The following is a 24,352-nucleotide window of genomic DNA, read 5'->3' as shown; positions in this document are numbered from 1 at the left end:
CGCGGCTCTCGGTAGAGGCTGGAAACTACAATTCCCAGCAGTCGATCTCATTTTTTTTTTTTTTTTTCCCCCCCACCCGTTCCCCCCCACCCCCCGACGTCTAGTGGCCGAGACTGGGCCGGCCTGCCCTGCGCTGTGGGCCGCGGGACTTGTGGTTCTCTGCACGGCCTCGCTCCCAATTGAGGGCCGCTTCGGAACTACGTATCCCGTGAGCCAGCGGGCCGTGCGCGCGCCAAGCCGCCGGTCGGCCTCCGCCTCCTGCAGGCGCCCGAGAGGTAAGAGAGGGAGGGGGAAGGAAGAGGAGGCGGGATCTGGGCTCTGCGTTTGCTGCGGCCTGGCACCAAAGGGGCGGCCCCGGCGGAGAACCGACCCAGTGGCCTCGGCGATTATGGACCCGGCAGAGGCGGTGCTGCAGGAGAAAGCGCTCAAGTTTATGGTGAGGAGACGGTTCAGGCCGGGGAACCGCGGAGGCCGTGGCGTTGGCGGCGTGGCGGAGCTCGGGCCTGGGCTGTCCGCCCACCACGGGAGGGGCAGTGGGACCTCCGGGCCGCGGCTGACGACCGACAGCTGGGAGAGACGCGACCCCGAGCTCCAGGGAGAAGGCTGGGGGTTGCAGAGGGGACCTAGGAGTGGGGGCAGCAGTTCCGCCATCTTCCGGAAGAGAGGCCGAGTGACAGCGGGAGCATTTCGTGGAGGGGGACTCCCAGCGGCGCGCGGGGTCCGGGAGGGATAGGGGAGTGGGGACAGTTACTGAAGAACGGAGGAAACGGGGTGGAGACTCTGCGAGGCCGCTGGCAGGGCCTTCCCAGTGTCAGGGTTTACGGGTAAGGCCTGGGAGGGAAGGTGCATTCCTGAGTAGGGAAGAGTGGGGAGCACGGGATAGTGGGGGCAGGGGGCAAACCGGCAGGCCTGGATGCAGATGGGTTGAAGGGTGGAGGGGTGGTGGTAGGTTGGTCGTTTGTAGGATGAAGAGCAAAATAGCCTTTGCCTTAGGGTGGAATCTCAGCCTGGCCAAACTAATGTTGACAAACTCGGTAGGGGAAGAAGCCTTACTGAGGAAGATAAGGACTGATGGGGGATGGGAGTGGGGGAGGGACGGTGGACCTAGGGCTATGGTGACAGTCCCTGGAAGGGCGTGATTCCTGCCCTGGATTCTGTAATTCCAGAATTACAAATGCAAGGAAAAGGTACATACTCTAGTTTGAAGGGAGAGGCAAAAAAAAAAAAAGAAAAAGAAAAATTGTGGTAAGGACGAGGTCATGAAAAGGACCAGGCTAATTGGTCAGGGAAACTGGGTACAGGAGGTTTGGGGCAAAATATTAATAGATATCTAATATCTAAATGGTGAGTAGTAAAATGTGGAGGCCAGGTGTTGTATAACTTTATTGGAGAGGAAAGCCATGGAGATTAGAGTTGCAAAGACCTATCAGAAGTGATGCGTGGAGAAATTCAGAAGATGAAGAGGGAGAACTTTGGAGTGGGGAAGGTGAGGGAAGTCAGGATTGGCGGTTACTTACCAGTTTTAGGTTGAAACAGTGCTAGCATGGGTTGGATTTTGTGCTTATGTTTAAACCCGTTGGAGCCTGTTTCTTTAGCTTTGTATCATGCTTTTCTTTTGCTGTGCTTATGTTTGGCAAACTTGATTAGTCTGATACCTTTTGCTTTTTTTAATCTGATGCTTCTTGTATATCCTAGGTGTAAACCAGACTCTGGTTACATCTAAAAAATTATGGAATACATAGACTTTTAGCTTAACAGGTGGCTTTAGGGACGTTGATATTATTTGCAGCCAGTTCTTGCTTTTTCAGAAATAATTGTGACCAGTCAGTCCAAATCTTATTCCTTTGTTAAATAGTTGTTTTGTGTCTTTGCCTAAAATACCACAACAATTTAAACATAGGTACTAATCCAGTTGAATTTAGGCTTTAAACTGTCTAGTTACAAAAATAGTTTTAGAGAGATTGGTCAAATTTAAAAATAATTTTACTTATTTTGTATTACTACCTTCAAAACACCTAATTAAAGTTCAAGTCTATCATTAACAAAATTCTATTGAGACTGAAGACATTTCCTGGATTTCTGCCCAGTGCTGAAATTCTAAAATATTACAAAGTGACCTTGAAATTTTTTTTGGTGTGGGGGAGTAAGAAGTAAGTGAAAGTTGCCTTATCTTTATCTGCCAGCTTCTAGATTTAAGTTAGAAAAGTGGCAGCTGCTATTTTTGTATTCCTATTTAGAAGGTTGACTCTTCATCCTAATCTTGACACTTGTGTCAGATTTATGGACTAATGTGACTTACAGATCATAAGGAGACATTATGAGATCATCCTTTTTACTCCCTTTTAGACCTCAGCCTAGGAACATTCTGAACTACTTAATATCTGCTTAATACCAGTGAGTTATGTTTTGATAATGGCCTCCTGATTGAGTTAAAGTGGACCTGGAGCTGCCCATTTAGTAGTTTTCAGCTTTTGGGGCACCATGTTATTAAATGTTGTGTCAATTTCCACGGGGAGAAGACAGTTTTTTCTTTAATTTTAGTTACTTTCATTTTTAACCTTGCCTCTATTGTGGCAACTGTTTGAGAAAAGACCAACTAGAAGACACCTTAATAAGAGAAGCAAGAATGGAGAGCTAGAGATTCCGTATTCTTTTTCAGTTCAGTAACAGCCTTATTATGAATCTGAGTAAGTCAGAACTTCCCTTTGGTGCCCTTTACCTTGTTACAGCATGTCTGTCTGAGTCATTTTGAGATAGGAATATACTTTATTTGAGCTTCCATAAAGTAATTAGTATACAATATACATAGAGGGTTTATCCTTTTAATCAGATTGAAATTTTTGTTTAGTATTTGGCTTTGTTTTCACTTTTTGAATTGCTAAACAGCTTTGGTATACAGATCCCTTGATTTCTATAGTTTTTTTTTTTTAAAGTGAAATGTAAAAATTGTTTAGAATACCAACATGAAACAGATTTACTCCTGAATTTACGTAACATCACATCAATGTAGTGCTTTGACTAGGACTTTTACAAATAAGATGGTAAGGGGAGGCTAATGTAGACATGGTCTGGACTTAAAGCTAACCCTTGGGTACTTGTGAAAAGTAGTTTTAGCAGATTGTTTAACTTCTAAAAACAAGTGATAAGTAAGCAGTAGTTTATATTAAATAACATGTGTGTTCATGTCTCTCATCCAGTTTTACCAGGTCCTCAAGGACTTTTCCTAATATTTCCTTGGTCAACAAAAGTATAAACCTCTGAAAAGATGAGGAGCTAGAAGAGGACTTGAGCAGGAAAATAAAATGATTGAGGGAATATAGACCCTATTTTTTTTTTTTTTTTTTTGTGCGTGTGTGTCTTTTTATCCACTGTATATTTAAGGAATATGTTTAAGGAATATCTGGGAGATGGAAAGATAAGAAGCTAAGGAAGAAATTGATATTTATTTATTGCAGAAGTGGGGTTTGAACTCAGGGCTTCATGCTTGCAGAGCAGGTACTCTAGCGCTTGAGCCACACCTGCAGTCCATTTTGCTCTGGTTATTTTGGAGATGGGGGTCTCTCGAGCTATTTGTCCAGTCTGGCCTAGAAACTTGATCATCTTGATTTCAGCCTCCTCAGTAGCTGGGAATACAGCTAGGAGCTACCAGCGCCCAGTTTAGAATAAATTTATTCTTGTCCAGCCAATCCTAGAATCAAGTGGGGGGAAACTTAATACTTGGATAGATAATTTTAAGACGTATAAAAATTTTTTATAGAGTTGATAAATAGTATAAAAGGTAAATATTGTTGTGTCATAAACAACCCCGAAATTTAGTAGCTTAGAGAAATAAATACCAATGTCTTATTTCTGTTAAATTTGATGGCGTTTCTGATTTTACTTAGTGTTGGCTGGGGTACCCACATGGCTGGAATTCATGAAATGGCAGGGTTCACATGGCTGAGCAGTGGTGGAAAGTTCAGCTAGGGTTAAAGGTTTTCAGTTCTCTATGAGCCTCTCTTTTTCCTTGGTTACTTGGATTTCTTTCTTTCTTTTTTGGCAATACTGGGGCTTGAATTCAGGGCCTATACTTTGAGCCACTCCACCTGCTGTATTTTTGTGAAGGATTTTTCGAGATAGGGTCTTGTGAACTATTTGCACTTGCTGTCTTCAAACCGCGATCCTCTTGATCTCTGCTTCCTGAGTTGCTGGGATTACAGGCGTGAGCCACTAGTGCCTGGCTTGATTTTTCTGGCTCCTTTTTTGTTTGCTTGTTTGTTTTTTGGTGGCACTGGAGCTTGAACTCGGGGCCTCACACTTGCTAGGCAGGTGCTCTACGACTTGAGCTACTCCACTTTAAAGAAGCTGGGTTTCTTTAAAGCATGGTGGCTGTGCTCCAAGAAAGAGCATTCCAGGAAATAGGAAGTAGATATTGCCAATCCTCAAGTTCTGGATTTGAAAGTCCAAATAGGAAAAAAACCTCCAAAAACCAAGAATGTCATTATGGTCAAATCCAGTCAATGTCAACCTAAAGTCAGAGGGATGGGGGGAAATAATCTCTACTTATCAATGTGAAGAGTAGCATGCATAAATAGGGAGGAGGGAATTGCTGCCATAGGTGATGATATTGCATTTGTATGTTCAGGCTAAACATACAAATGGAATAAGCCAAGTTTGTGGGCAATAATATTAAGAATGCTTGGGAGGTTAACTTCTAAAGGAAATAGTACAGTCTTCTGCTTGATTTGCTTCAACCATATCACTGTAGACATGGTACTGGTGGGATTAATATGGTTCCATAATCTTTCTTAGTTACTGAGAAATAGTTATCTGATGTTTTGATAAGTGCATATAATGTACTTTCATCAGATTCAGCCCCTTTATTACTTATACTGCCCCCTTTAAAAGCAATTTTTAGTGGATTTTGTTATTTTATTTTCATACATGGTATGAAGTACTTCAGTCATACTCACTGCCTCCTTTATCCCCTTCGGCTCCCCAACTGATATTATCTGTCAAAACAGTTTCTTTTCTGGATTCTCTTCTATAGAGACTAAGGATTTGAAATTACAAATTAGTGGATATTCTTTAGGCTAATTTTCTAGAATTGTGTTTGTATTTGATACTTATAATAAATTATTAAAAGTTATTAGGTATGGAGTAAAAAATTTGCTTTGAATAGTTTTCAGGAATTTTTTATTACTTAGTTAGGAAATAAACTTTCAAAAGAAACCACTTGGACCTGGGTGTGGTGGCCCATACCCCTGAGGCAGAGGCAGGAGAATCATGAGTTTGAAGCCAGCTTGGGTTACATAGTAAATTCCAGGTCAGCCTTGGCTGCATAGTGAGACTGTCTCAACCCCCCCACAACCCAAAACAACAAAACAGAACAACCCAACCTCCCCACAAACAAAGCAAAACAAATCACCAGACCACTTGTTATTTTATTTTTATGTTGCTTAAATCTTGAAGGAAAGGAAACAGAATCTTTTTCTCTGTTAAAGGAATATAGGACATTATGCAAGATTGTGACCATATATAGGTAAAATTGATTTTTGGAAAATGACATTACAATCAGAAAGAATTAGTATTTGTATAATGAATATATTCTAATAAAAATTTATATTAAAGAAGAATTAGTATGAAGAAGGAAGAAATCTTTGTGGGCCTGGTGATGTAGTTTCAAGGGATAGAGCACCAGTGCTTAGCACTGGTGAGGCCCTGGGTTCTATCCCCAGCACCTTAATCCCTCCTGCCCCCACCCCCCAAAACAAACAAAAAAATAAGGGCTGGAGGCACTAAACCCTTTCCCAGTACTGCCAAAACAAATAAAAACCTTTTTGGAATTAAAATATTCTATAATTTCATCTACCTTCTAAGAATATTTTACTATAGCACGGGAAGTACTTTCTACTTGTGTATAGTGAGAATCTATTGAGGATGAAATAGAAAATATTTACTAAGTTTAACACCTTAGTCAATAAAAAAAAAATGCAGGGCCCTCTGTTCAATCTCTAGCACCAAAAGTAAACTTCCTCTTTCATCAGTCAATCCTAGGATCATAAAATTGGCAGTCCAGGAGGAGAATCTCTAAGAGAAAGGTCCACTGTATCTTACAGTTTCAACTTGTATTCTACAATATCCACCTTTACTTGAGGAATCTCTGGATTTCTAGAAAAGCCTGAGATGTATTCTTTTTAATTTTCCAAAGCCCAATTGAGAACATTTTACAGAAGAGTCAGATAACAAAAGTAGATACTGAGGTTAATGTGGAACTAAGAATATGATTGATTTCTGAGATATTATCTTATCATCCTAGTTCCTGGATTGCCTTCATATGTGGCCAGGGTGGGGGTTGGGAAACAAAAGAGCAAAAGCCCCAGGGCTAGAAGAGAATTCCTCTCTAAAGGTTTTGAGTAGGACTTTACTTCTGAATTGCTCCTTTTTGCAATTTGACTTTCAGGGAATACTTGCCTTTCCTACACACAGGCTTGTGACTAACCCTGATGCTGTGTACCTAGTAGGATAATGCAGTAGAATGGGAGAGGTTTTTGTTAATCAGCTGTGAATAGCTAACAACTATTCTAAAGGTTTGAGTAGAACTTTACTTCTGAATTATTCCTTTTTGCAATTTGACTTTCAGGGAATACTTGCTTTTCCTATACACAGGCTTGTGACTAATCCTGATGCTGTGTACATAGTAGGATAATACAGTAGAATGGGAGAGGTTTTTGGTAATCAGCTGTGAATAGCTAACAACTATTACTCATTCATTTATTTTTCTTTTTTGATGTGTGAGGATCCAACCCAGGGCTGGCTCTTGCATGCTAGACAAGTGCTCTACCACTTGAGCTACACCCCCCTAGCCTTTTGTCTGTTTCTTAATTTTGTTTTTGTTGTTGTTTTGGCAGTTCTGGAGTTTGAACTCAGGACCTTGTGCTTGCTAGGCAGGTGCTCTACCACTTGAGCTACACCCCCCAGTCCTCAATTTTGTTTTTGAGATATGGTCTTGTTAAGTATGCCCAGGTTGATCTCAAACTTGAGACCCTCCTGCCTTTACCTCCCAAGTAGCTGGGATTACAGATGTGGTACACCGTGCTCAGCTTTCAAGTATCTTTTAATCATTAGTTGCATTGTATCTGCTAATATTCCATTGACCCAAGCAAGTCACATGGTCAAGTCCAAAAACCAAGTGGGGGTGAGAGTAATTTGCACAATAATCTACTACAGTAACAATCTACTACAGTAACAATCTACTAAATAATCTAATGTAAAATTAATTCATGGAAGAATGGCCAGTCAGGCACCAGTGGCTCACATCTGTGATCCTAGCTGCTTGGGACACTGAGATTGGGAGGATCGAGGTTCGAGTCCAGTCTGGGAGAGACTTCCACCTCCAAAATAACCAGAGCAAAATGGACTGAAGGGGTGGCTCAAGCGGTAGAGTGCCTGCTTTGTAAATGCAAAGCCCTGAGTTCAAACTCCAGTCCCACCAAAAGAAAAAAAAATGGTGCGATGCTTACTATGACATCTATTATTCTTTATTTCTGCTATCCTGACTAGCACAGGTTGTGTGGAAAAAAAGCATGAAGAATTAACGTTGGACATTGTGGCACGTCTGTAATCCCAGCACTGAGAAGGGCTGCATAACATAGTGAGACCCTGTTTAAAGAAAGAAAGAAATAATCAGCATCTCCTCTATTACACAGTGGTGCCTTGAAAAGTTGTTACTATCAGAATGCTATTCTGACTTTGGGAAGGGTGAGATTGATGGCATTAGTAACAGAATTTAAACTGTAGCAAAATTTATACCAGGGTCATACATAATGTCCTAACGACTCTCTTGGTAGCAGGTTTAGAGCTTTTTAATCCCTTCTGTACCTAAATTTAAGGTTGCAAAGATCTGGTGCTAATGGTTTTAAATGTTTGGGAAGATTTTTAAGAGTTTACTGAAAAATCATGGAGACACACATCCAATAATTGTAGCATGTAGATAAATGTTTTTGTAGTATGGATGCATGAATCCTTGCACTTAGGAAGTGGGTTATTTATGAATTGTTGGATTATGGGTAATATTTCAAAATATTTAGTGATATTCTGAAAATATATTAGAAATTTCCTAGGTGATTTTCCTTTTAAAGTTCTTTAATGTTTTCCAGGTTATTTTTATAATGAATATGTATCATATTTAGCCAGCAAAACTAAAACTTAGTATACTAAGTGTGTGTGTGTGTGTGTGTGTGTATGTGTATACTTATTTATTTATAAAGCACATACCCTAAATGACTTGTACTTGATCGTGGACTATAATGTAGCAAGTGTACTGGTCTGTATGTTGACAGTGTTTGCTTGAACAGACACTTCACTCTGAGCTCTAGTTTTCTTAACTGAAAAATGGACTATTGTTAGTCTTAGAAGGGTCTCTCTTCTTTTTTTTTAATTCATTTATTCATATGTGCATACATTGTTTGGGTATCTCTTCTTATTTTATTTTTTGGTAGTACTGGGGTTTGAACTGAAGGCTTTGCACTTGCTAGGCAGGTGCTCTACCCCTTGCCACATATATGTTCAGTCCTCTTAGTTTATTTTTTTGGTGGTGCTGGGGTTTGAACTCAGGGCCCTCGACTTGTTAGGTAGGGTCTAACCAAGTCTTCAGTCCCTTTTTATTAAATTAAATTAATTAATTTACTTTGATGGGACTGGGGCTTGAAGTCAGGACTTCACACTTGCAAAGCAGGCGTTCTACCACTGGAGACACACTTCCGGCCCTTTTTGCTCTGGTTGTTGTTATTATTATTATTATTATTATTATTGGTACTGGAGTTTGAAGTCAGGGCCTTGTGCTTGCCAGGCAGGCCCTTTATCACTTAAGCCATTCTCCCAGCACTTTTTTGTGGTGGTTAAGGCAGGTCCTTTATCACTTAAACCATTCTGCCAGTCCTTTTGTGTGGTGGGTATTTTTGAGATATGGTCTCATGAAGTATTTGCCCAGGGTGGTTTCAAATCACAATCCTCCTGATCTCAGTTTCCTGAGTAGCTAGGATTACAGGTATGAACCACTGGCACCTGACATGCTCTGGTTATTTTTTGGACATGGGGTCTTGAGAACTATTTGTCAGGGCTAGCCTTGAACCTTGATCCTCCCAATCATAGCCTCCTAATCATAGCTAGGATTACAGGTGTGAGCTGACATTATCAGCTTCTTAGTTTATTTTAAATTGTAAATTACCAATTATAAGTAAGGGGTTAAGTGGTAATGTATACCATAAAAATCTATATGTATTCCAGGTTTTCCCAAGAAATTTAGGGCTGTATGATACAAAATTGTTCTGGAGCATTGCATTTTTCTATTAAATAGGGCTTGGCAATAAAGAATAGAGAAAAAAAGTCAGTGAGGCCATGATATTTGGCATGTAATGTAATTTGATTAAAAAAAAACAAAAGTGAGGGCTGGGGATGTTGCTCAGTGGTAGAGAGTTTATCTAGTATGTATGTGATCACCAGCACTGGAAAAAATTGTGAATAGAAATTGAGTGCAAAGCATTGTATTATATTTGGGGGGGGGGGTTGCTGATGAAGGAAGGAAGCGGGTAAAGATACAAAGTTGAATAAGGCTTCTTTAGAACTTCACAATCTAATGAGTTAGGCATTTATAAATATCTCCTAAGGCACACTCTGGTAAGTGCTAAAGAAGAGGTACAAAGCAATAGAATTAAAGGAGAGGATATTAGTTTTAGCTGGTGAGATTTTAGAAGCTTTGTAGAAGAAAGCTTCATGTTGGATCTTGAAAAATAGATAAGCTTTTGACATTGTATCTGTGGCCTACAGTTTCAAGAAGAAGGAGTGGTTTGAGTAAAGGCCAGAAAGTCAGGAGATGGCAGTCCCAGGGTATATTGCAGGTGGGTAAATAGGTATGACTTGAACCTAGGGGGAATAGCAGACAAAAAGAAGATAGAGGGACTAGTATATCTGTGTACATGTATAGGTTTTTTTTTTTTTTCAGTACTTTGAACTCAGGGCCTTAAGCTTGCTAGGCAGTTGTTCTACCACTTGAGCCATGACCCCAGATTTGTGTCTATGCTTTTTATTAAAGTAAAATAAATATATAGAAAAGTATATATATAAAAGCTGCCTGTAATCCTAGCACTTAGGTTGGAGGCAAGAGGATGGACAGTTTGAGACCAGCCTGCACTACATAGTAAGACCCTGTCTCAAAAAGAAACCCAAAAAACTCTAAAAAATGTATATGTAAATATACAGCTCAATGAATTTTTACCCAGTGAACACATTTGTGTAACCATTCTCCAGGTCAGAAACAATATTACCAGCACACTAGAGTTTCCTTTCTGTCCCCTTTTAGTTACCGACTATTCCCCACTCTAAGGAAACCACTATCTTGAACTCTTTAATGTTTTTGTCCTACATTGTAAGAAGATTCATCCAGGTTGTTGTGTGACGTGTAGTATGCTCATTTTTATTGCTGTATAGTATCCCATTGTGTGAATATACTTCACATATTTTTGTCATTCTATTTTTTTCAGGGGTGCTGGGGATTGAACCCAAGTCTTTGCTTGCATATGTACCAGTAAGCTACACTTCATGCTGCAATCATTCTATTTTTGATATTTGGGTTTTTTCCCAGATTTGGGCTACATTAAATTGTGCTGTTATGAATAATGTATGTTTTTTTGAACAGTATACCTATTTGTTAGGACTAGGAGTAGGACTGCTTAGTCATAGGTAATAAAAATGTTTGGCTTAGTAGATAATCATGACACTCTCTTCCATTTCCCATTTTCTTCAGCAGTATTTGAGAGTTCTAATTGCTGCACCCTCAGTTGATAGTCTTTTCATTATAGCCATTGTAGGGGCTGAACCTGGTCTTGTACTGTTTTAATTTGTTTTTCCTTAATGACTACTGTAAATAAGCACCTTTTTAGGCTTATTGACTGTTTAGACTTTTTTTTTTTTTTTTTGGCTGTACTGCAGTTTGAACTAGGGTCTTGCCCCAGATCCTGGTGCTCTACCCATGTTTAGACATTTTTTTGTGAAGTGTCTATTCAAGTGTTGGCTATTTTTTTCCATTGGATTGTTTGCATTTTTCCTGTGGATTTGGTTTGTTCATTTCTGCAAACTGTAAATCCTTTGTCAGATGTTGTCTTTGCAGGAACAGAGTGTTTTGTTTTCAGATTTTGTCATTTAAGGTATTGATAAATGTCAAAAGATTTTGTACTACCTACAGAGTTTACAAGGTTAGCAAGTTTTTTCCTGCATACGATATGTAAAAAAGAATGATTACTATTAGCACCATCATTTTATTTTTATATTTATTTATTTGTCTTTTTTAATTGGGACTGGGGCTTGAACTCAGGCTTCATGCTCACAAAGCAGGGACTCTACTGCTTGAGCCACATCTCCAGTCCATTTTGCTCTGGTTGTTTTGGAGATGAGGTTCTCTCGAACTCTTTGGCTGGGATTACAGGCATGAGCCATCAGCACCGGCTATTTTTATTTTTTATTAGCATATAATAATTGTACAGGGGAATACATTGTGACATTTACTTATGTGCTTACAATATATCTTAGATGCACCCCTCCTTCATTCCTTCTCCTCTCTTCTTTTTTTTTTGTGGTTCTGGGGCTTGAACTCAGGGCCTACACCTTGAGCCACTCCACCAGCCCTTTTTTGTGAAGGGTTTTCTTGAGATAGGGTCTCTTGAACTATTTGTCCAGCTGGCTTTGAACCAAGATCCTACTGATCGCTGCCTCCTGAGTAGCTAGGATTACAGGTGTGAGCCACTGACGCCCAGCTTCTCCCCCCTTCTTAGAACAATTCCAACAAGTTTCTTTTTTTTTTCACACATAAATACAAATTACATCTACCACTTTCGCTCTCCTTTACCCTCTGTTTATTCTCCCCCTTCCCACTGGTACCCACCTTCAACAGGACTTGTTTTACCTTCCTGACCTTCGTTTTTTAAAGTGAATATTGATTGGTTAAGGGGGTTCTGTCTTGGTATATCAGATATATATATATATATAGTGCTTTAATCAGATTAACCCTCCTTTATTATTTGTTCTTTATTGCCCCGTTTCCCTATTATTCAATAGTTTACAGTAACATCGTTATTTAAAAAAGAACATTTCATCCTGGAGCCCATGACTGGAGGTATGGCTCAAGTGATAGAGCACCTGTTTAGCAAGCACAAAGCCCTGAGTTCAAACCCAAGTCTTAGAAAGAAGGAAGGAAGGAAGGATGGATAGATGGATGGATGGATGGAAGGAAGAAAAGGAAGGAAGGGAGGGAGAGAGAGAAAGGATATAATCACAGGATAAAGGAAACTCTAAACATGTTTTGATTAAGTGACATAATGCTCCCCACCCTGAAAATGTGAAAAGACGTCCACCTCCAGATAGCAAGAAACTGTGAATATGCTAAGTTATATGTGAAGGAGGAATTAAAATAGCAGAAGGACTTTTTGATAGGAAGATTGTCCTGGACTGTCCAGGTTGAATTCCATTTAGTCACAAGGTCCCTAAATGTGTAAGCGGGAGATGAAAGAGGAGCTCAGAAAGGTGCCATGTGGGAACTCAATCTGCTGTTGCCTACTGAAGATTAGAGAGGGCCATGAGCTAAGGAAATGTAAGCATGCTCTAGAAGCTGGAACCGGTGAGCTGGAGCCTCTAGAACAGAACAGAACATAGCCCCTCCAAAACCTTGATTTCTGTACTATAGAACTGTAAAATAACACATTTATGTTTTTCAGAGCCACTAAATAAGTGGTAATTTGTTACAGGTGGTTTTTCCCCATAGCAGATAGTTCCCTTAATTGGTTTGTGTGTGTGTGTGTGTGTGTGTGTGTGTGTGTGTGTGTGTGTATGAATCTTATATCTATCTATCTATCTGTTGTCTCCACTAGCCTTATTTTTCCCCTTCATTTTACCATAGAATTATTAGTTTCTTGATGGATTAATAAAGATCCTTGAATTAGTATTTGGTAACTACTACCAGTGCAGTTCTCTTCCTTCTCTTCCCCTTCCTTTCCCCTTGTCCTTCCCCTCTCCCTTCTTCCTCCCTTCCCTTCCTTCACTTTCTTTTTTCAGTGTGTGTATGTGGGAAGTATGTTACCCAAACTGACCTCAAATTCTCGACCCTCCTGCCACAGCCTCTTGAGTAACTGAGATTACTAGTACATTCTACTATGCCTGACTTCACTTTCTTTTAATTTTTGAGTCAGTCTCAGAATTATAGAAGAGTTTCAGATACACGTGACATTTTTATTCCTGAAGCATTTGAGAGTAAGTTGTTTCATTACCGTCACCATCATCAAATTCTGTAGTGTACATTTTCTATAAAATACATTCTGGGCAAAGCCCTGAGTTCAAACCCTAGTACTGCCAAAAAAAAAAAAAAAGACATTTTGCATAACTCTAAACATCAAAATTCAGAAATTAACATTGGTATGGTACAGGTAAGTACTTTTTTGGGGAGAGGGGGGTGGGATTTGAAGTCAGGGCTTCACACTTGTACAGCCAGTGCTCTACTACTTGAGTCACGCCTCCAGTCCAATTTTGCTATGATTATTTTAGAGATGGGTCTCGTGAACTATTTGCCTGGGCTGGTCTTGAACAGAGATCCTCCTGATCCCAACCTTTCCAGTAGCTAGGATTCCAAACATAAGCCACCGGCACCTGGATAATTTCTTTCCTTTTCTGGGGGGTTGGGGGGCAGTACTGGAGTTTTAAGTAGGGCCTCACACTCACTAGGCAGGTGCTTCACCACTTGAGTCACTTCACCAGTCCTGTTTTTATGTTGCGTATTTTCGAGGTAGAATCTTGTGAACTATTTGTCCAAGCTGGCTTTGAGATCCTCCTAATCTTTGCCTCCTGAGTAGCTAGGATTACAGGTGTGAGTCACGGGTGCCCTGCTAATTTCCTTCTTTTTTAATGATTTTATAAGTTTACAGTTATTGGATCTTTATTTTGATGGTGTTAGTCATGTCAGTACTTTCTTTGCTACCACGTTCTGTTAGGAAATTGCTTCCCTATTATAACTTGTTTCCATGGGAAAATGCAATCCACTTTGAAGCAGTTTTCAGTAATACATTGCTGAGGAAATACTGTTGATTGGTGTGACTCAGGTTTAGTGTTCAGTGTAACTTAGGAGGTGATTTAAGGAGAAGAACATTGGTGTAGCTTTCTCAAATTGTAGTTTATTATGGTAACATTTTATGACCTACTTTAATCTCTTTTGGAATGTTACCTTTGTTTTGCATCATTTGAGTTAAAAACAGACAATATAAAAGTTAGTCAAATGAATTAATTGAAGAGAATCCTACCTCATCGAATTATACCTCTAATAGTTTTTTCACACCCTTTAAACATATCTAGGAATGACAGACAATCAGAGTGGATAGCTTCCACTTACATCAACGTTTGAAACGGAAATACTTTTTATGCACTTTTGATTGTGTGGATAGTATTCTGAATATTGTGCCTTTATCTAACACATACAGATTGCATCAACAAACTGTAATCCTTATTATATTCATATATGGAGATCATGTTAAAAAAGATTTGAGTATTCTTATATGTGTTTTTACTTGTGGGAAGATATTCATAATCTTTTGAAAACGTTCTGTATTTAAGAAGAATTAAAAATAAGGTTTATCTCATTTGAATCTGTTCTCACTCTTGCTCTCCTCTGTGTTGACAGTATTGGGGTTTGAATTTCAAATTTCAGGGCTTCCTGCTTGCTAGGCCAGTGCTATACCACTTGAGCCCTGCCCCCAACCCTGTCTTTCAGTATATCTTCAAAATGTATGTACAGTTCATAAGAATTCCTATCAGATCAACTGCAGCTTTGAGTTAAACATTATAGATTATACTATGGAAGCTTGAATAACATACTCCATATTTTTTTCCAAAGAAGCTTCTTTAAATGGTTCTGTTAAGTGTAGGAATGTTCTGATGATTATCTTTTTAATTAAAATGAGAAATCTTTGTTTAAAGTGGCATTCGTTTTTTTACGACCTGTTACAGTCTCTGTAACAATCATTTCTTAAGTCTGAACGTTTTATTTCCAGGAATCCATTTATATAGAACTATGTTTAGACTTAATTAAGGAATGATTCTTACAAAGCTTGTAAATAGCCAGGAAAAAGGGACCGAAAATAAAACTGACACATTTAACAAAATGATTGTTACAAGGTATGTAGTAAGCTATAAAGATACAATAAAGCTCTTTTTATAAGAGTTCATATTTTTTGATACTTGTTTTCAAAGGTATTTAAGAAAAATATCAAAGCTCTATAAAGTGACATCTGTTTTGTTGAATGGACTAGTGATGATTTGTTTATAACTGAAACTACAGGACTTCTGCCTGTCTTGTGTGTTTTCTTTGAAATACCTTGAACTTGGTTTATTTTATGTTAGAATATAAATTTTACATTGTGCTGTAATGAAAAGAAGTCCTCATTCTCTGGTTCTACTTTCTAAGAAATCATAAGACCTTGAGTAAATTGCTTAATCTCTCTGAGTATCATTTTCCTCATCAGGAAAGGAAAGATAATACATTTGTATTAAAGAGCTATTATGAGCCCAGTGCTGGTGGCTCATGCCTATAATGCTGGCTACTTGGAAGTCTGAGATGGGGAGGATCACAATTTGAGGCAAGCTTGGACAAGTAGTTCATGAGACCCCATCTCCAAATAACCAGAGCAAAAAGGGCTGGAGGTGTGGCTCAAGTGGTAGAGTGCCTGCTTTGCAAGCATGAAGCCCTGAGTTCAAACCCCAGTCCCACCAAGGGGGAAAAAAGCTATTATGAGGAAGGACTAAGGGGAATTTTAAGTAGTAAAAGTATTTTGGGCTGGTGGTGGTAATGGCTCATGCCTGTCAGCTACTGGCAAGGCATAAATAAGAGGACTGTGGTAATGTGAGACCCATCTGAAAAATAACTAAAGGAAAAAAGGCTGGGAGTGTGACTCAAGTAGAGCAACTACCTAGCAAGCCAAGGCCCTAAGTTCAAACTCTAGTACTGCAAAAAAAAAAAAAAAAAAAAAACTCTTCGAAATTACAAAGGACTTTAAGCATCTAAGGTTTTGCTTTTACTAAAGATGAACTAGGTATAACAACTTCTTTTAATTAAGCAAGCTTCTCTTATTCATGTACTCTGTCATGTACATATGCATATCCTTTTTGCTATGACATGTTACTGTAATTTTTCTATTTCCTTTTATAACTATAAGTGATTGAAACAGGAATAGTGAATATTGCACAAAGTTGGAGCCAGAATACCTGGTTTTCTTTTTTTTTTTTTTTTTTTTTTGTGTTAGTACTGGGGTTTGAACTCAGGACTTCATGCTTGCTAACCAGGCACCCCACCACTTGAGCCACTCCACGAGCCCAAGACCTGATTTTTAAATCCTGTTTTTACTATTACCTCTCTGACCTTGGGTGATGGTAATGAAATAATAAAATAAGAACAGTACTAATGGCAGCAAACATAGTTCAGTGAATATACAGCAAGATTCTAGGTATTTTACATATATTGATTATCTTGATCCTCTCACCTTATTAGGTATATAGAAATATTGTCCTGATTTACAGATGTGGAAACTAAGGCACAAGGTGGTTAGGTTATTTCCTCAAGATCATTCAGATGGTGTTCCAACTAATATGCCATTTCCAGCCTTTGTTTCAGCTGGAATGCTTAGACATTCCAGTTCTAGAATGAGTGCTCTTCACCACTATGTCATACTAACTCTTGTTTCCTAATCTCTAGGATGGGCATCACAGGAAATGTCCTGTGTACTGGGTTGCTTTGAGGATCCAGTAAGAGTATACATCTTAAGAGTAGCTATTTTGTAGTTTGCTGTAATTTTTTTGGACTACAGAAAGTTCTCAACTTATGATGGGTCATGATGGCTTGACTTAATGATTTTTTGTGTTTTGGTGGGACTGGGGTTTGAACTCAGGGTTTTGAGCTTACAAAACAAGCACTGTATTGCTTTAGCCACGTGTCTGGTCCATTTTGCTCTGGTCATTTAGATATGGGGGTCTCTTGAACTATTTGCCCAGGCTGGCTTTGAACCTTGATCCTCTGGATCTCAGCCTCCCAAGTAGGTAGGATTACAAGTGTGAGCCACTGACACTTGGCTGTAGTTTTATACAGCCAAGTTTAGTCAGTCTAGTTTTATAAAATATCTCTTATTTGGATTAGTTTTTTTTTTCCATAGGACATAAACTTTAAAAATTTTATTACGATATATTCATTATACAGGAGGGAATTCATTGTGACAATTCAAAATAAGCTTATATTGTACATTGATAAGATCACCCCTACTTCCTCTACCCCTTGACTCCCTCTCCACCCCACTTAAAGCAATTCCAAGAGGTTTCTTGTTCTATTTCATATAAGTATATGAAGTCCATCAACATATACCCTCATCTTAATCTCCTTCATTCACCCTCCCCTGCCAGTTTGATTAGTTCTTTGTCATTAGATTGAATTGAAAATATTTTGGCAGGAATGTGTGTTGTGGGTTTCTTAATGTGTTATAGTAGAAGATATGTGATATCAATTTGTTCTATTGTTGCTAATATTGTTCACTGTAAAGATAGTACCACGGAGCTATATCCTACTTGGAGCCAGGTTCACGCCTGTAAATCTAGCTACTCTGGAGGATCCAGGTTTGAAGCCAGCCCCAGGCAAACAAGTTTGAGAGACCCTATCTTGAAAATACCCAGCACAAAGAGGGCTGGCAGGTGGCTGAAGTGCTAGAGTGCGTGCCTAGCGAATGTGAGGCCCTGAGTTCAATCCCCAGTATTGCCAAAAAGGGTAAGTTTTTTTTGTTTTGGCCTTTTTTCCCCTTTTTTCTGATATTGGACAACATCTTATTCTATAAGATAGAATGACTATTCCAGTAAGTTGAGCAGGGGAGGTTGATTTTATAGACAGAAAAAAGGCTGAGGAAAGCAGAAAGAGAATAAAAGCATTGGTTGTTTTAAAGTTACTTTTCTTATGGGTCTAAAACAGAGAGGGTTTCCTTATCTTGCTGGCTTAGTTAAACTGGGCCCTATTTGATTGGTTACTTTTTTTTTTAAACTGGCTCCTCTCAGTTTGATTACTTGACACCTACTATGAGTGAGTAACTCTTTTCTGTTCTGTTGGTATTTAGTGCAGGAGTATATTTCAAAACAATGACTTCTTACAAATTTTATCTAACAATGTATTTGTGATCAGTAAGTGTTCAGTGCACTGCACTTGGAGACTGCGTGAACATCGTTTCCCAACATTGTTTCACCCAATAGTTTGAGTATCCGTTGATGATTCTTTTATCATCAACCCATTTATTTTTAGGTAGTTCTAAGTCATTTTTTTCTGTCTCCTTGACTTTGAAATGGTGAACAGTTTACCTGTTTGGGGAAGACATTGCATGGACTTTTATCATCTTTATTTTCTTTTGTTTTTGAACTTAAACCAATTAATATTTATTTTTTGTATTATAATTTAGATGTTACATGTTTCATCATTTTTATTTCCACCCCTAGTGCTGTGTGTGTGTGTGAGTGGGTGTGGGTGTGTGGGTGTGTATGTGTGGTATTGGGGTTTCAACTCAAGACTTTGTGCTTGCTAGCAGGTACTCTACTACTTGAGCCCTGCTTCCAGCACATTTTTATGTTTAGAAAAAGCATTGTTAAAACTGCTTAAAGAATTGGGTTAAGTTTTTAGGAACTATATTAGAATTGCCTGACTGGCTTTGGGTCTCTTCTGGAATTTTCCATTCTTTAGGTCTGGGGTAGGGGCTGAGATTTTTTGAGATACACTTTGAAAACTACTGTGGCTTCTATATATCATTTGAGCCAACATACTGCTTATAGATATTTGGGCCATTTTTCTACTGGCTTTCTTTCTCTGATTCTTTCTCTTATGAGAGTGGTGTGGATACAGAATAGTGGAATAAGTTGAAGTTTGTATTAGTGGATTTTGATAAATGTTGGGAAATTTTTAACAACTGACTAAATTACTAAATTAGGATTTCATTAACCCAGCTAATCAAAATTGACTGTGTTGCTATAGGTTATTGTAAAAGTTATTGTAGCATTTATATGTTGAATTTTCTTTACTTGTCTCAAAAAATTCTGATCTCAGTTTTGACCAAATTGGATAGTTATCCATAGTGGTCATTTTCAAGTATGTAAGTGATCTCTGCAAACTCTGCAGCAGCTTGGTTCAGTCTGTGCAATTAGTAAAGCAAGTGGCAAATTTGTCATGCCATAGAGATATTTTCTGTATTATAGAAGTTAGCCAGTTGGCCTTCCTCTCTTGTTTCCTATAACCATCAGAGAGAAGAGGATGACCTTAATTTTTGCTTCCCAGACTAAAATCACAGCCTGGAAGCAGCTATTTCTCTTCAAGTAAAATGTTTTAATTTCATGCCCTGACTAGTCCTGGGATGTGCAGGTGGATATTTATTTTATGTAGCTAAACTGATCTGCCTTTTCAAATTACTTGCCAGTCAGAAGAACTATACTTTCTTATGAGTAGTTGGTAAATTACAGTTCTTGTTAGTAAGTTTTGTTTTTTAAAAAAAAAATTATGTACGAGGTGGGGATGGGAATCAGTCACCAAATTTTGGCCAGACTAATAGCTTTTTCAGAGCTCAGGGATTTGTGAGTTTGGACTAATAGTCCCAATTAATTAATTAGGAGCAGGAAAGAGTGAGATTGTATTTTGAATTGATTTGAAAATGTACTCAAAATCTAGAAAGAGTGGTTCCTTGTAGAAAAGACCTAAGAAGAGATTCACTTGTGGGGAAATACATTGTAGTTCAAATTTGATTATTTAGAGAAGCTTTAAAAGTTGAGATAAACTGAGGACAAGAATAAAGGATTTGATCATGAGTCCTTATTTTGAAGAACTCTATTCCACTGACCTTTTGGAAACTGATACGGCAGTTGCAGAAGAAGAAATACAGAGTGCTTGGTATAACAGAATGACAGATTACAGTATGATGTCATCAGTTACTTCAGTTTGCTGGACTGTTGCAATCAGCTTCTGACTTATTTGAAAGTGTCTTGGAGCTAATTAAAGGTGGAGTTATCCTTGCCTTGGTTCTGTCCTTTCATCCCTATGTGGAAAATGGTGGCAAGTGGGAGAAACTGTCAAGAGATATAGTTGGGAAGAACAAGTGAATAGCCTGCCTAAAGTGTTCAGAAAAGTTGGTTTTGTCTTTGAAATTTTCATCAAACTACTGTACCTGTGTGAAGGAGATATGTTCAATGACTTCTATGTTGACTGTATGATGCTTTCTTTGTTCTGAAACCAGTATAAGCATTGGAGAATGGAAGTCTTCAGAGTCTACCTCTAGAATCTAGCCTCCAGAAGAGGGTCTACATTCACAGTTATGTGACAGGAGAACCTTTGGGAATTTAAAAAAGCCAAAATACTAATTATTTCTTTGTAGTGTATAAAAAGAGTATCTTTTAAAAAATAAGACCTGAACACTTTGTGGACTTTTGTCAATTATTTCCTTGGTTATGGTCACAGTCCAATACAGGTCACTCTCCAATTATGATGGAAGATTTAATTGTGGTGGAGACTCATTCCCAGACAACCAATAGTCATGATTCCATGGAACCAATAAATGGATAGTTTTTAATAAAATGAAGACTGGCAATGAAGCTGTCCATTCAATTCCAAATACTGCTTATAAGGTATAGCTACTGATGTTAAGAAACCAATCCTCCCTCTCCTGCCCTGCTTTTTTTTTTTTTTTTTTTTTGATGGTCTGGAGTTTGAACTCCCTAGTATGAACTTAGGGCCTGGAGCTTGCTAAGCCAGTGCTCTACCACTTGAACCACATCCCTAGCTCTTTTTGCTTTAGTTATTTCTGGGATAGGGCACACGTTTTTTTGCTAGGCTGATGTAGCTGGGATCAAATAGCCATACCCTCAGCCCAGTTTAGCTAAGATACCTTCTTATCTAAAATGTCACCAGATCAGGTGCTGGTCACACATATAATCATAACTACTTGGGAGGCTAAGATTGGGAGGATTGGGTTCTGAGGCCAACCGGTAAATAGATTGAGACCCCCATCTCCAAAATAACCAGAGCAAAATGGACTGGAGGTGTGGCTCACTGAAAACAAAAAAGTTGCCAAATTTTCATGGCATTATAAGTTTTAGGCATTTGGAAGGATCATCTCATTCAAGGCTTTTAAACATTTTTTGGTTCATGGACCTCTCTGAAAATCTTTTGTGTGCTGCAAGATCTTTTCTCCATCATGTGCATGTATCTTCTACATAATTTTAGGAGACTGAACACCCTGGAATCCTATCCCGAGACCCTAGGTTATGACTTCCTTAAGTAGCTTTAGTTTTTGATTGTTGTATAATAATGTATTTTTATTAAAAAGCCTTTGCTGATCGTTATCTTTTCAGTATAACTAGTTGTGACTTTTAATAGGGGTTTAACTGAAAGGTCTGTGTTTCATGATAAAATGTCATTTTGAGAAGCTAATGAAATGTTGAGTAGGTTGTTTGGTAGTGTCATGAAAATGGTACAAAGATGAGTTGGCTAGTGGTTATAAAAAAAATTCTGCTGGAAATCCTGTTCTTAATATTCTCATTCCCGTAGCTACTCAGGCAAGCAGCCACAATTTATCCTTGTATACCATGATAGAATTTTACTTGTCAGGAATATGTGGATAGATAGACAAAATCTTTTGATAACTATTTTACTGATATTTCCTTATCTTTCTACTTTTATCAGTTTTACTAGAGAAATAGTATGACCAAGCAAATGCCTAGCAAGGTCAGTTTACCCTAGTGAATGTACTTTACATCTAGGAACATTTGAAATAAACTATTTTATCAAGGTCAACCTTAAACACTGTCAGCATGTTTAGTTATTTATACTCTGCAGTTCTGGGAGACCTGGGAAACATTTATCTTCTTCTCTTTTTCTGCATCCTCTTACTGTATCAGTACTGAGAATGCATCCATTTTGTTAGCTCATTCAAGAAAGAGTAGTTTGTGATCATTTTTAGATAAGCAGTATACCCTCACAAAAGACCTGTTTAGAATTTTATCCTATGAATACCACATGCCACTTGGAAAAACAATTTTTATGAGGTTTCAGTAAAAAGTGTCATGGACTACTCTTTCCTTTAAAAAAAAAAATGAGTAAATGGAGACCTGAAGACTTGTGTGACTGATCCAAGGTCACAGATGATGACAGTTTGGATTAAAGCCCGTATTTCCCAAGTCTAAGCCTGGTTGGTGCTCTTTTGACTGTTATTATTTGTGGTTGAGTTTGTGTTTCTTTCACTGGATGTGATTATTAGGTAGATTTAGGTGTGTGAGTGCATGTGTGTGTTTAGTTAGTACTTTGGTGACTTGTTTAAGAAAGCCTTCCCTACTCTGAAGTTATGAAAATAGTCTCATATTTTCTATCAGAAGTTTTATGGTTGCCATTTACATTTAGAACTTTAGGTTCTCTAGAATTGACTTGTTTGATATAAGGGATTCCATTTCATTTTTTTCCATATGGATTCCAGTGACTTCCAACATCATTTATTGGAAGAGAATTGATGCATTCTGTTCTTGAACTCATTATTCTGTTCTGTTCTATTTATCCTTTGTTAATACTATACTGCCTTTCTCACAAAGCTTTTATAGTAAGTTCTCATACCTTACTGTTTTTCTTCTTGTCTATTTGTGGCTTTTTATACCTTCTTAGGAATTTTACAGGTTGCTTGTCAAATTCAAAAACAAGTACCTAAAGGCAAACAAAATAATTAAGATTCAAGTTCATTAATTATAGGAACAAAAAATATGAAATTATTTTAAAAACTAAATACTGGACTATGGTATAGCTCAGTAATAGCGCTTGTATTCATCATGTGGAAGGCCCTGTGTTCAATCCTCCACAACAAAACAAAGCAAAACAAACTAAATACTAAAATATGAGATCCTTTGGCTAGGGAAGTTGTCTTTGCTTTGTTTTAATGTTGAGACAGTTGGATCAAGTGAAAGGACATTTTCTTGAGGCAGATTACTTATAAGGATTTGACCCTTAGATAAATCTTTTGTATGTTGGAGTTTCATGCCCTTGGGCCTTCTTTTGTTTCCTACCTACACTTCATTCCTAAGTGATCGTCTATTTCCTTGGCTTTATCTTAGTAACTCCTGATTTGCTAATGATCTTCAACTCATCCTACTCTGACTTCTAGCTTCATATATATGTTAACTGACCATCCACTTGAATGTTACAATCTTTTTTTTTTTTTCATGGTACTGGGGTTTTGAACTCAGGGCCTCACACATCCTAGGCATCATTCTACCACTTGAACCATGCCTCCAGCTTTATGATCCCCTCCCACCCCCAGTCCTGCCTCTGCCAGTCTTCTCATCCCAGTAAGTGGTACCACATTTGCCTGAATATTAAAGCCTCTTAGCTGGGCTCATCCTTGACTCCATACTTTTCCTTATAATATCCAGTTCATTATCAGATTCAATTTGTTCTATTTCTAACATTTCTCCCAATTCATCTGTCTTCACTACCATCACCTTTCTTTGGGTTATTGTAATATATTTTAGGGAAAAAATATATATCTATATTTTTTACTATTTTCCCTGTTAAATCCAATCTCCATAGGACAGCCAAAGTCATCTTGTAAAAATCTAAATTTAATATCTTCCTTTTGCACTTAGGTTATACATAGTCAAATTTTGCCAGGCAGATGTATCCCTTTCATGCCTACCTCTCTGATCACATCATGTTAGTATTTCCAGTCTCCAACTACAGTCAGGTAACACTGGCCTTTTGCAGAATTCGTGCAAGACTACTGTATTACTGTCTTTTTTATTTGCTATTTTCTTGGACCTGGACCTTTGTTTGGATTTTTTTTTTTTTTTTTTTTTTTGTGGTGGTTTACTAAGGTTTGAACTGAGGGTCTCACTCTTGCTAGGCAGGTGCTCTGCTACTTGAGCCATGCTTCCAGTCCTTTTTTTTGGATTTTTTTGAGACAGGGCTTCACTTTGTAGCCCAGACTAGCCTCACATTCTCAGTACTCCTGCCCCTGCTCCTGAGTGCTGGGACTGCTGGTGTGTACTACCATGCTCAGCTTTGACCTCAGTTTAAATGTTGCCTTCTTACAGAAGACTCTATCTAAAGTAAAGCCCCTTCCCTTTTTATTTTCTAATTATTTTATTTCCATTAGAAAATAAACTCTTTGAGAGTAAAGTTTTATTTGTTTTTCCCTTCAGTATATTTCAGTGTGTGACATGTGGTAAGCAGCACATATTTGTGCAATCATTTACCTTTCTTCATTTCTCTCTTGTAAATCGAGGCTGATGAAAAACTGCC

General features: G+C 38.3%; 1 protein-coding gene across 8 annotated transcripts in view; it reads left to right on the top strand.

The window, feature by feature from the left end:
- The first annotated feature begins 280 nt into the window (after positions 1-280).
- Positions 281-24,352, top strand: part of Btrc (beta-transducin repeat containing E3 ubiquitin protein ligase) — a 168,412-nt gene continuing 144,340 nt past the window's right edge. For 5 of the 8 annotated variants that reach the window (XM_020171250.2, XM_074078475.1, XM_074078476.1 and 2 more), the window contains exon 1: positions 281-436. In XM_020171250.2, the coding sequence (XP_020026839.1) occupies positions 389-436 (48 nt within the window). In that variant the 5' untranslated portion in view covers positions 281-388. Of the gene's footprint in view, positions 437-739; positions 825-24,352 lie in introns of those variants that run through there. The other 3 variants (XM_074078477.1, XM_074078473.1, XM_020171249.2) reach the window with 3 other exon arrangements.

The sequence above is a fragment of the Castor canadensis genome, chromosome 7, assembly GCF_047511655.1.
Source record: "Castor canadensis chromosome 7, mCasCan1.hap1v2, whole genome shotgun sequence".
In the NCBI taxonomy this organism is placed as follows: domain Eukaryota; kingdom Metazoa; phylum Chordata; class Mammalia; order Rodentia; family Castoridae; genus Castor; species Castor canadensis.
This window is presented reverse-complemented; position numbering and strand designations above follow the sequence as displayed.